Source organism: Amphibalanus amphitrite, unplaced genomic scaffold (assembly GCF_019059575.1).
Source record: "Amphibalanus amphitrite isolate SeventyFive unplaced genomic scaffold, NRLGWU_Aamphi_draft 000467F_arrow, whole genome shotgun sequence".
In the NCBI taxonomy this organism is placed as follows: Eukaryota; Metazoa; Arthropoda; class Thecostraca; order Balanomorpha; family Balanidae; genus Amphibalanus; species Amphibalanus amphitrite.
Genome location: NW_024881961.1, coordinates 40,591 through 53,462, shown reverse-complemented (window position 1 = coordinate 53,462; position 12,872 = coordinate 40,591). Strand labels below are relative to the sequence as shown.

The following is a 12,872-nucleotide window of genomic DNA, read 5'->3' as shown; positions in this document are numbered from 1 at the left end:
GACCGTACTTCAGAAGATTGTCCCTCACTATGAATTACCCAATGGCGGAAATGAGGCCGCACTGGCCACCGAATGTAACCCTATTGTCTGGAAATAGGCTGTGATTTAGAAACACGTTTGACCATAGCACCCATTTCGAGTGATCATTTTGCTTCATAATGCGTAACGTTAGGACTTTGGAAAGCCGTCGACTAAAGTCATCAATAATTCAATATGTTTCGGTCTATGCGAGTTCTGGAAAACGGCTAACTGGTGAGGTTGGCCGTCTTTCTATTAGTTTACAGAGGTAACAAAGCAATTATGATAAGCGAAACGAGCCCATTGCCGCCATCTGGTCTGATAAATTGATCTGATAATGCCCCTTCAGTTATACGATAGTTCAAAAACTGCAGCCAGATAAATCTAAAGAAATGTAAACTGGAATTCTTTCAGGCGATTAATAACGATTGTTATTGGAACTGTGGATATCGGTGCTGCAATTTGTGTTGGTTGGTTGGCTGTCACTAAGCGTAGTTCCCGTGCAGTGTTAGGGAAGCTGTTCCGCCAGAGGTTTCGTCAGTCACCCCACTCGCTGCCTGCTGTGGCGCCACCTGGTGTCGAACAGCTGACGGTGGCGGCACCGCGCTCTGACCGTCCCCTGCCGCTCTCCACACCCGACCCCGACGGACACCGATCACCGCCCACACCCCGCCACTCTGCTCGTGCCGCCCGGCCAGACTCACACTGTGGTCGAGTCACTGTATTGGATCACTGGCTCCTCGAGGGGTACATCATCACGCGCACAGTCTTGCCCATAGCGTTCGGGGGCAGGTTGCGCTTAAACTGCGCGCGTACCGAGCCGCTGTTGCCGTGGATCCGCACCACCTTGCCCCACATGGCACGCAGGCGGTTCTTGTGCTGGTTGGGCGCTCCCGGCACCCGAGACTTGTTCTTGCCCTGCCAAAGGAAAAGATGCCATTAATACCACTAAAACACGACGAAACAATGAGGCATCGGTGCCTAGTCGACTACAGAATGATGTTCCACTTTTCACAGGCAATTATTTGCCTGGAAAGGTAGGATATGCCGCATCCCACGGGCTGGGTTCACAAATTATAGCTTTGTCCCCATGCTCACAATCGACACGCTTAATTGCGTAGGTAATAAACGGCACAACTTAGCGCTCCGGTCAACTAATAGCTTCTGAGGAGTGGAACATCATTCTATAGTCGACTATACGTCAACCGTAACATAGTTACAACCACCGTGTTCATATTCGAGGGTACTAAAATAAAAGATTTTATGAACAGAGCAACGTCTAAAAAAACTTGTTTTTTAATGTACACACATGGGCACATACCTTACTAAAAAAACAAAAACAAATATAAGCAAGGGAACAGGAACTGTTTCCTGCACTAAAAAAAAAAAATGTGAAAGTCATGACATGGGGAATACACAACATCAATGAGCTCATTTCATTCACTCGAACAAGGTTTCCTATAAGATTCTTCAAATAGAACATCTGTCCAATCTATAAGTGTCCAATCAAGATTTAAGCATCACTATTAGTACCAAAGAGACTAATGGGAACTGAACCTCAATATGTCTCAATATGCCATTAGTTGACCAGCCATGCATTACAAATAGGGCAAAAAGACTGCTCAAAGCAATGTCACATTTATCTCAGCTACATATTCTACCACTTATATAAAAATAACATTGATCAAACTTTTCACCTTGTCTCTAGAAGACATCTAAATGACATGCAATATCATAGCCATCTATTAAATCATTTATCATAATTTGGGTTAACCAAAGGAGCATAAAGCTTAGCTTCATGGCATTCACTTCACTTTGAGCAGGATGATTCAGCATAACTATTCAGCATACACTAGTTTTGGATGCAGTGAATAGGTAAAGTCACAACCCGCCCACCCCAGCTGCAGTGGGCCAAAACAATCACTGCATTTCCATGACATAGCTGAATCGATTTGACAAAATTTAACACACGTTTTCTTGGATACTATTAACTTTTATCAGTAAATGAGCATATATATGGCTTTAGCTAGTAATTAATGTGATAGTTACGATTTTAAATGATGCTGAAATGCTATGAAGGACCAAATCCATTTTGCAAAATCTGCTTTACTTGTGCCAGGGAAACGTAGCTAATATCAAGCAAAGATGTCTAAATGGTCTGAATTTGGAAAAATGTGAATTTCAACACTTATTTAAAGAATGCAACTGGAGTATGGTGAAATGTTGCCATGGGCTCCCTTGAACATACTCCCTCAAGACTTTGCTTTGAGAAAAGTATGTTGAATTTTTGTGCATTACTGGCAAGGATTTCTTTGAAATCGAAACTAATTGTAGAAATTAAAAACTATTTTTAAAATGCACGGGCCTGGATTATTGTCTTGAAAAGCATATAGCTGAACTGACCCCGCTCATCAGCAGAGTTCCAGCCCACTCACCTTGTAAACATAGACACAGCGCTTGCCAAGGTAGTGTTTAGCATCCTCCTTATTGAACGTTCCCTCCAGCTTCAGGAGAGCAAAGGTCTCGTACTGGTTCCTGAGGCCACGCTTGTAGCCGGTAAACGTAGCCTTAGAATACAGCTTGAGGTGCTTCCTCTTCATCTTCTTAGTCTCAGTGTCAGCCATTGTGGCCCCTTGGCTTGATGTACTGCAAACAGGACACAATCCAATTTCACACTGCATGGCAAAACCAATTCCTTAACTGGAGTGAGGGGTTACACACAAATTTAATGGCATTTCAGAAACAACAAATTACATGTCCAACACAAATTCATGGTTACATAAATACTGCCAGAATGTACCCAAAACATCATGAGCTAGTGAGCGCCGAGAACTGAAGCCATTTTTATCAAATAAATTCAAGCTATCGGCTGCAAATAAGAACCTAACTAAATACAACCGCTTCTCATTATAAACATACATGCGTGCTTGACATGCATCCTCCAGTTCCTCTTTAAAGGTCAGGAAAAAATTGCAGCTTGCTCAGATTTTATTTTATAATAATGGCCTCTGAACAATGAACACACAACAAATGAATATGATGCGTCAGAACCGTAAGCATTGTGTCGACGAGGGAAATATGCATGTATCTGCGGTTCTTTTCAATAAAATGCTACAGGAGGGGAATCTTTGAACTTTGATCAAGCAGATAAAACACAAAAACAGAATATATCGTCAACAGAATATCTATTTCTTTACATACCAATCGTATACAACAATATTTACCTTCAACGCCAGGAAAAGGAACTTTTGCGGCGCTGCCTAAAGTCAAAACCATATTTACGTATAAAACATTAATGCTATCATAAGATTTCGTAAAGAAAGAAATTTACATCAATTTTCAACAATTTTTTCATGATTTCATATATTTATTTAATAAGAAAAAGAATCGGTTTTCGATTGAAGAGAAAATTATAGAGTGGCAACTTTTCCAACGAAGAACACGCTAAGAACCTTATAAGCCATACATTACCCAGGACATTACTTGTAGGTGCTTGGGCCAATAAAAGTGCTCGCCACGGACCAGAATGACAAAAAGCTAAATCCAGCCTGTACCCGTACATGGTAAAAAGTTTTAAGCCGTACGTGGTTTAAACTTTTAATTTTTAATAGAATTCTTAGGCTCAGGGGCGCACCCAGGATTTTCCAGGGGAGGGGGCCCGGGCTCAAAGGGGCCTCCGTGTTCCGCTTGCCAGGGGGCCTTTTCTCTATCGAGGGGGCCTCCAAATGGCTTACTTTTTGACGGCCTCTGTATGTTTGGTGACGTTCTTAGCGTTATTAGTAAAGCTTAACCCTCACCCTGGCAGGGGGGTCGATGCGACCCCCCCCCCCTAAGGTTTTTCAAAGATAGCGTAAAATTGGCGGCGCGCAACGCCGCTAAATTTGGCACAACCTATGGGGCAACCTTTTTTCATGTGATCTGCAAATTTCAGGTCCGGTCGACCTTGGGTCAGGCCACCATTTCAGAAAAACGGGTACAAGGTTATGGTCAAATTTAATTTTTTATGTACCTGTCCAACGCACAGTTTTGGACTGATTTCCTTCAAACTTTCAGGATGTGCTAAGTTCACCGAGCTGTATAATATGTAGTTCGTTTTTTATGTCACTGACCTGAGGTCAGTTAGGGGTCATTACGTCGTAATGTTAAGCCTATGGGAAAATATTCAAATAACTCCTATTCGGAAAATATAGAGATGTCCGCTTCGTTGTATCCCTTTTGTTCTTTGATACCACAGTACTTAACATAATGTCACTCGGTGTTTCTTTGTTTGGTGTACTTATCTAAGGTTCAGGTCAAATGAGGTCAACTCAGGTCAAATGACGTTTGTGCCGATAACTTGTCACATAATAGAACAGGTTTCAAGATGGTATCATTCTGTTCCTCTTGAACAGCTGAGTCGAATGATATGCAACATTAAGCATTTCAACCATTCCTAAGACTTAAGTTTTACTTAAGTTGTGCACTTAAGTACACTTTAATACCTACACTTTTAAGTACACTTAAGCAAACAAAAAAAGTATATCATTCGACACGCCTTGACGTGCTGAGTTCACTGGTGCTTTTGTTTTGCTCTATCTTAACCCGCGCCGGGCCGGGGGGTGTTTGAACACCCCCCCCCCCCGGCGGCTTTTCGCAGCTCCGCGCCGCCGTTTTTAACACACCTGTTCGTGCATCTTTTCCGCACATGCTGTGAAAATTTCAGACCCAGGTCTCTCAAGGTCAGGTCAAACAAATTAGAATGTTCGTCATGGCTACACCGACCGCACGATTGCCTTGAAACTTTCAGCGATTGATGAGAGTAACAGTGTATCTCGTGTATCCTATAAAAGCGTGTATAAAAACCTATTAAACGTGTATCTCGGAATTTCGATATCGGTGACCTAAGGTCAGGTCAATTTTGCGGCCTCTCTATTATAATTCAATGGGAGAAAATTGAAAGGCGTCTGTTTTGCACGAACGCCATTCTAGACACTCTCAAACATCGGGATGTAGGTAAAATGGACACACTGAACCCGAAAATTGCACCTGTGACCCGGAGTGTGACCCCTCGTTCTGAGATGTCCCCGAGGTCATCTCAGGTCACGAATAGTATCTAACAGTTTTTTGCTAATAACTTCTGATAGAGGCATGATAGAGCGATGAAAACGCCTTAGATGTGTTCGGCTCGACGATGCGGATCGACTGATATGCAACATGACCTTTTCCGGTCAGGTCCTGAGGTCAAATTTTTAAGTTGACTTTTCAAGGTCAACTTATAGTTCATTCGACGCGTTTTGACAAGAGGAACACGATTCTGGCAAAAGTAATGTCGTGGCTTTTTTGAGTCAGAAGTTATTGCCGAAAAACACTGTTCGTAAAAAACGGCTATTTTTGGAGTTTTTGCCCTCTGGAGGCTAAACCGTTGACCTGAGGTCAAATCTGAGGACATAGTGGCGAAAGAGCGTCAAAAGAGCTATCGAATGCGCTTTTCCGCGGCGCTGTAGCTCTATCGGTTCCCGAGTTAGTCGTTGGCAGTTTCCAAAATGTTGAAATAGCCAACATTTTACCTTTGGTGACCTCTGGTAACCTGACCTTTGACCTGACCCAAAAAATGACTGAAGTGTTTTCGTACTTATTTTGGACGCTCTTTTGAATGCCGCTTACCGCGTGTCGCTACGTGACCCAGGAGCCGAGTTAGAAGGGGGGTTTTCAGACACCCCCCCCCCCGGCCCGGCGCGGAAGTCGCGGAGCACCTGCCCGGCGCGGGTTAATTAGATCAAAAGTTATCAGCGAAAACTTTTGACCTGTTTTAGCAAATTTTTTACAATTATACCTCCCAAAAACCCCTAAATATTGACCTAGAGCTGTAGTGCTGGTCTGGGCGCGGCCCCCCTTACCTCCATTCGGGAGCAGCGCTCCGTCCACACACTCAGGCTGGGTCCGGAACACTGCGTGTATTTTCATCAACACATCCCAAGTTATACTGGGTGGTCTGTGCCAAGCGTGACACAAGATACCGGGTCAGCCGGCGTACATATGAGGTGCGCCAGTTCCTGAAAGCATTGGTCCCTGCCAACCGAGCTCGTTAGAAATAGCTCTTCGGTTTGACAGCGACTGTGCCCAGAGAACGGAGCCTCACGCGTAAGCGCGGCTGAACCCAAGGTTCGCTACGACATTATCTTACCCTCCCCCATGAGCCGACAACAGGAGGCGTCAAAACAACAACACATGACCGAGGTGGACGTCCGTCTGCAGAACGCTGCGCGCATCTCTTGTGCTTGGAGATTGAGTATCCCTGATGTTTGCAGCCTCTGGCCAGCCTGCGATTGTCCCTTTTTGCTGTGGGATCCGTAGATGTGGTCCTTTTCGCTGGACTCCAGTTTTGGCAGGCCAGAGCTGATTGAGGCAGAGCAGGGACCTCGTTGAGGCGCAGTGCGGGCAGATATTTCGCAGACGTCCCGAGTCGATGTCAGTGGTACCGGATCATGTTGGCGTTGATCCTCTTCTGTTCATCCGGGCCGCACACGATTGGATGTCGTGTGTGCAGCGCCAGGGGCAGAAGACGACCCGTCTTGTTCGGTGGTGAGTGAACCACGCTCGTGTAGATGTCGTGGGCGTGGCGCCAGGGTCGCTTTGATGGCGTGGTACCAGATCTCGACTCGCTGAATCTCGACGTCCCCGCTGCCGGCCTGGGCCCGTGGCCTGGCGGCGGAGGCCTGGAGCTCGGTCTGTTGCGTGCATGTGTATGACGGTCCGTTGTGACCCATGAAGGCTGGCAGGATAACACCGTGCAGAACTCGTACCTTGGTCAGCGGCCTGAGAAATGAAACAAAGGTTTGTAAGCTTTTAAAATCAAAATACACTTTCATACACTTGTCACAAACAGTACACATACATACATACATACAATTGGTAATGTAGTCAATCAGGCTTACGATATTAATGGCAGCTTATTGATATGCTGGTTTCAGCAATGTTTCAAAACAATGTTGGAAACAGTACACAAATATGCAATTAGAAGATCTTGTTGATAATAAACTTGAAGTGATTTACTTGACAATTAACTTGAAGATTGACATTGAAGTGCCATATGAGATGGCATGGTGATGACAGCGTTGGCAGTGATCACACGTGGCAGCGTGCCACGGTGACTGGCTGGTGCCGGTCGACAGTGAGGAGATATCCGGATCATGTGGTAGTCGGTCAACGTGTTTCGCCGTTGATGATCATATTGAAGATAATTATAGATGCCCTCGTGCCCATTGTCCAGAAGTAAAAAGAGATATTTGAAGTTGAGTGCCAAGGGATTGTGGCCACAGTAAAATCGAAAAGACCACGGGAGTGCAAACAATCATGGAATGGGCAGACGTTTCGTTACGTTAAATTGGGTACGAGTCGGGGAATCTAAACAATATGATGTATCATGAACTATTCTATCGTATAACAAACAGACACGCTCAGCGTGACATGGATATGATGTGAAAATTCGGGAGTCACGAGAGAGCTGTTGAAAATAAATTTTAATGAAGGGGATGAGAGATGGATGGCGTTAATGAATACGGACATCTTACCTAAAGAGCTAATTGGATTTGGCACATATGGACTATTTTGGCAGTTGTGGGGCATAAATAGCAATCCACAACCGATTCTATGGAATATTTAAGGACAGTTTATATGGAACGGGTAAAGGATATTTTCTTATGCTGTCGAATGGTAGAGTTGACCGAAGAAATTCGTCGAACGGACGAAAGGGGTAGTATAGGGGAACACCGGGAACACCTCCTCCTGGCGGCATCTCGTGGTGCGAGTTTGCCGGGTACAGTCATATGCAGCAGGCATCCCATTTAAACCACTAGCATTGTCCAAAAAATAATCTGCTGTACGTAGTATATCGTCGTGTTCTGCCATTATAATCCATTAGGACGGAAGCATTCTGAACACAATTGCTTTTTTTTTGCGAGTAGTAGTGATCAAGACAGTATTGAAATGTCTATATTGTACGTTCGTGGGACTCGAAGTCACCAATCATACGTCATTTTGACGTTCGGTTATAAAACTAAAATGAAGATATTATTGTAGACGAATGGAAAATTAGGAAAAGAAATAATTTTGTAATGGGTGCTGCATGACTGTACCCCAACTCTCGATAAACCTGAAACAGAACACATCTAAATATGTTAATAAACAGTTTCAATTTTACATGAAATTATAGAAATTTGCATAATTGAGTGTACATTGCAAACATTGCATTCGTTGCATTTTCACATTGACATTTCATTCATTTCTCAAAACATTTCATTCATTCCATTTTCATATTCATACATCATTCAGTTTTTACTCTTCTTTAAATGGGATTATGTACAAGGGGAACGCGTTCCTTTCTAGATTGCATGCATTTTTGCATTGGTAGCTTTTTAGCTATGTATTTGCGCTCATTGGCGATATTTCTCTGGCGGCCTTAAAGCATTGCGCGGCCTCAAGTTGTAGGCTGGCGCGTCCTGTCGGTGACCTTGGTCTACCGCAGGGGCCGCAGGAACATTCCATTGCTCCTCTAAAATGGCGAGATCGCCTTCTTGTATACCAGGTGCTGCAGCGTCCGCTGGCACATCATTCTCCGCATTGTCTGCGGGACCATCCTCTTCAGCAAAGCGGGGTCCTGCGAAAGTCCCTGGCGTGGCCGGCAGCGTAATGAGCTTGTTAGCATCAGTGTTACTGCGCTCAGTGGCTTTGCCTACGGAACCTCCGTCAGGTTCGCTGCTGTTCGGATGGTCGTCTGGAGACGTGAGCTGTGGGTGCTCAGAGAAGCGTCTCAGACGGTCGACGTGAACATGCTGCACGTCATCAGCATTGTGTACGTGCTGTATACGAGCATTGACAGGGCTCGTCATATGCAGCACGCGATAAGGACCGCGGTTGACTTTTTGAAATTTCCTAGTCAAACCGGGCTTGAACTGGGGATTGTGGAGGTATACTAGAGAATTAGGTGGGAAGGATGAGGCTTTGTCCTGAGTGGGGTGAGCTTTCTCCTGTGCCAGAATAGCTGATTCGTTGTTGGCACGCACGACGGAGTGCAGTGCATCTAAGTGTTTGTGAAGGATGTCGCGATAAGAATCAATGGATGCGAAAGGATCGAAAGGGGCTTGTGTATCCACATCCAGTGGTAAGATGGGATCACGCCCAGTGAAAATTTGGGCTGGAGTGTCTCCAGTCGAACGATTGACTGATGAGCGAATGGCAAAAAGAGCAAGGGGTAGTGCTTCATCCCAGTTTCTTTGTGAGGAATCTACAAACTGAGATAAAATGTTGCTAATTGTGGAATGAAGTCTTTCGACACGACCATTTGCCTGAGGATGGCGTGGCGACGAGAGAATACGTTTGACTCCCAGGAGTTTGCAAATAGATTGCATGAGCTTTGACGTAAAATTGGATCCACGATCACTGAGCAAAATTTTACTAATGCCATGACGAGAAATGATGTGTTCCACGAATGCCTGCGCTACTGCTTCAGTAGTCGTTTCGGCTAAGGGAACAGCTTCAGGATATCTACTGAAATGATCTATCCAACTGAGATAGTGTGTGTTTCCACGGTAACTTTTCTTGAGTGGTCCGACAATATCAAATGATGCAATATGCATCGGGTACTCTGGAACAAGTGTTCGCTGAAGAGGAGCACGTTTGATATGCTTGTGGGCATGTCTTTCCATGCAAAGACGGCAAGACTCTACGTACTTCTTTACATCTGTGTACATGCCTTTCCAGAAGAATGACAATCGTATCTTTTGTAAGGTTTTGTCGAACTTGAGATGACCAGACCAAATAGTATCATGAAACTTTTGAATAATATTCATTCTCATTGGTTTTGGAACCACCATCTGATCTATGTATGGGCGAGTCTTGTTCTTTTGCGGAGAAACATGATAGAGTAAACCATCTGAGCTAAGAAAATATGCAGATAATTCCTCATGCAGTTGCAAATCCTTGCGTTTGGTTTCTTTTCCTGATAACTGATCAATGATAGGTAATAGAGTTGGGTCTTTCCTTTGTTCAAGTTTGATTTTCTCTCGAGTCCAACCTTCGCTTTCAAGGGTAGTGCTAGAAATGTAACCAAGAAAATCATCTTTAGACTGTGAATCAGTTTTTGTTCGAGAAAGAACATCAGCTTTGACATTCTTACGTCCCGGTAAATAATGTATTTCGAAATCAAAAACATTTAACTTTTGAGACCATCTGGTTAAACGACCACCTGGATTAGTACCTTTGAAGATACCACGCAATGGCAAGTGGTCTGTAAAGACATGGGTAAAGTGCCCTAGAAGGTAACATCGCAAGTTTTCAAATGCCCAATAAATAGCTAAACATTCTTTTTCTGTTGTAGAATAATTTCGTTCAGCTTTGTTGAGTTGACGGCTAATGAACGCTATGGGATGGAGATCGTCTCCATGTTTTTGCTCTAGTACTGCTGAAATTGCTACATTGCTCGCGTCAGTTGAGAGGTAAAATTCTTTGGTAAAGTCTGGAAAACGTAAAACAGGAAAGTTCACTAATGATCGCTTAATTGCCTGGAAATTTTCTTCACATTGGTCAGTCCATTCAAATGGAACATCCTTTCTAGTAAGGTTGATAAGCGGTGCCGCTAATTCAGACATATTTGGGATATGTTTGCGGTAGTAGTTTGTAAAACCTAGAAAAGATCGCACTTCTTTGACCGTAGAAGGCGTTGGAAAATCCTGTACCGCTTGAATTTTGGACGGGTCAGGACGAACACCATTTTCGTCGATGATGTGTCCTAAGTATTTGATTTCATGTTGCATGAACGAACATTTTGAGGGTTTCAAAACGAAACGCGTTGCTTCAAGACGAGTTAATACCTTTTCTAGTTTTTCTAAATGTTCAGAGTAGTTGCGACTAGCAATCAAAATGTCATCTACGTAAAGAAATGCATCAATGCCCTGTAAACCAGAGAGTGCAATTTGCAAAGCTCTGTTCAGAGCAGAAGTAGCTGATTTCAATCCAAATGGAACAGAGGTATAACAATAATGTTGGTTGTTAGCCGTAAATGCTGTATACGGACGTGAAGATGGTGTCAATGGGACCTGATGAAATGAACTGAGAAGATCAAGAGTAGAAAACAGTGTACATCCAGCTAATTGATCAATAGCATCGGATGCGAACGAACTTGGAAAACGATCATCTTTAATTTTCTGGTTGAGCAAGCGCAGATCAGAAACTAGTCGATATCCCCCTGATGATTTCGGAACGACAATGATAGGTGCATTGTAAGAGCTTACGGTAGGCTCAATGATACCGCTAGCTAATAATTTGTCTACTTCTGTTTTGACAACATCTCGATGAGCAAAAGGTAACCGATAGGGGTGTTTGAAAGCAGGAGTTGCATCAGACAACTCTATATGATGCTCGTATACATCTGTGAATTTAATGTCTTTCAAATCCTTTCCAAATGCGTGAATGTGATCCATCAGTAGGTCACGTAACTGGGATCGATATGGTTCAGGAACATGATCAATTTTGAAGTCGTCGACTGTGATCTTGCTTTCAGCTGAGGCTGCTGCAGCGTGCAAAACAGGATCTGATTGCACATGACTCTCATTGACTGAAGCTGCAGTGGGGCTGAACTGAGCAAGACGGACATTCTTGCGGAGCAAGATAGGTTCAGACGTTACGTTAGCTACACGTATGGACACGCGTGATTTGCGAAAGAATGCAATAGCTCGTGCTACATGGATTCCTGTAACTGACTGTTCAACATGACCCTGGATAAAATAAGGACGTTCATCTGCTGTAAAGTTACGCGGAAGTTTCATCGGAACAAAGTGTTCTGAAAATGGTGGAATTTCAACTGATTGAGATATAAAAAGTGGAAAACTTTTTCCATCGTCGATAATAAATGCCTCGTTGACGTCATCAGTATATAGCGGACTATCAGAAGTGATGGGTTTTAAATCATCGGTTGTCCCTAGCAAAAATCTCACTCGTTTTCTTCGCTTTGGACTCAGTCGTTTCGATGCAGCAACATTCGACCGAATCGAAGATGTCGCACATGGCTGAAGGAACGTCACTTCCGTTGATACTGGACTGTACATCAACTGATGTTTTATGATGAAATCGATGCCTAAAATAATATCACAACCAAAAGAAAGTTGTTTTTCTGTGACATAGAATTTATGTTTGATATCACGACCAAGAATGTTAATTGTGATACAACATTCACCTACGATTTCGATTGCAGAGCCAGTAACGCCAAGAATAGATACTGACGGATGTTTGAGAGAAGTCTCACTTTTGCAAGTTCGGAAAAAATCTTGACTGATCAGGCTGACACTGGATCCAGTATCGTACAAAGCAGATGCTTTTGTTTCACAAACATGGATATCCTTCAGTATTGGTGGAGGTCTAAGGGTTTCACTTTGATTCGAAGCAACGCTCGCAAACGCTTTGCCACCGTCTAGCGTTGCGAGCGGTTCTGGTTTGGGGAACGAGAAGATCTGTACCTGTGAGAACGACTCCGGTCTGGTGAAAAGGATGGTGACCTGGACCGTCCCCGGCGCTCACGCGACCTTGGACGCGGCGAGCTGCGGCGCTCATACCGATCATAGGATGAATATCGGTAATCTCTATCCGGGGATCGGCTGCGGCTATGGCATGAGTGTCGGCACGCACATTGGCAGCGGTGCTCGGAAGTTGGCCGTCGTTCGTAGTGGGGAGGAGCACGGGGTGGCCCAGAATAGCCACGGCCTCGACCGTTTCCACGGCCACGGCCACGGCCACGGCTGGGGTGTGCCGAGCCACCTCGGTTGGCCGTGTTGGAGGGGAATCGACCACGACCACGATAGGTCGGTTGTGCAGCAGCGAGCTCG

The 12,872-nt window shown here is 44.3% G+C and overlaps 1 protein-coding gene across 1 annotated transcript; it reads right to left on the bottom strand.

Moving 5' to 3' along the window:
• Positions 1 to 724: 724 nt before the first annotated feature.
• Positions 725 to 3,030, bottom strand: LOC122392071 (60S ribosomal protein L35a-like). Its single transcript, XM_043386571.1, has 2 exons — positions 2,454 to 3,030; positions 725 to 936 (listed from the first exon to the last, which is right to left on the bottom strand). The coding sequence occupies exons 1-2, from the start codon at positions 2,697 to 2,699 to the stop codon at positions 748 to 750; spliced, it is 435 nt and encodes a 144-aa protein (XP_043242506.1). The 5' UTR covers positions 2,700 to 3,030; the 3' UTR covers positions 725 to 747.
• Between the last annotated feature and the right edge of the window lie 9,842 nt (positions 3,031 to 12,872).

What these genes read in the sequence shown, in the direction of transcription:
- LOC122392071 (XM_043386571.1), bottom strand. Translation starts at nt 2,699, where the DNA reads ATGCAGTGTGAAATTGGATTGTGTCCTGTTTGCAGTACATCAAGCCAA. An exon ending in GCTGTGTCTATGTTTACAAG is followed by an intron (nt 937 to 2,453) that starts GTGAGTGGGCTG and finishes TTCCTTTGGCAG; the next exon opens with GGCAAGAACAAGTCTCGGGT.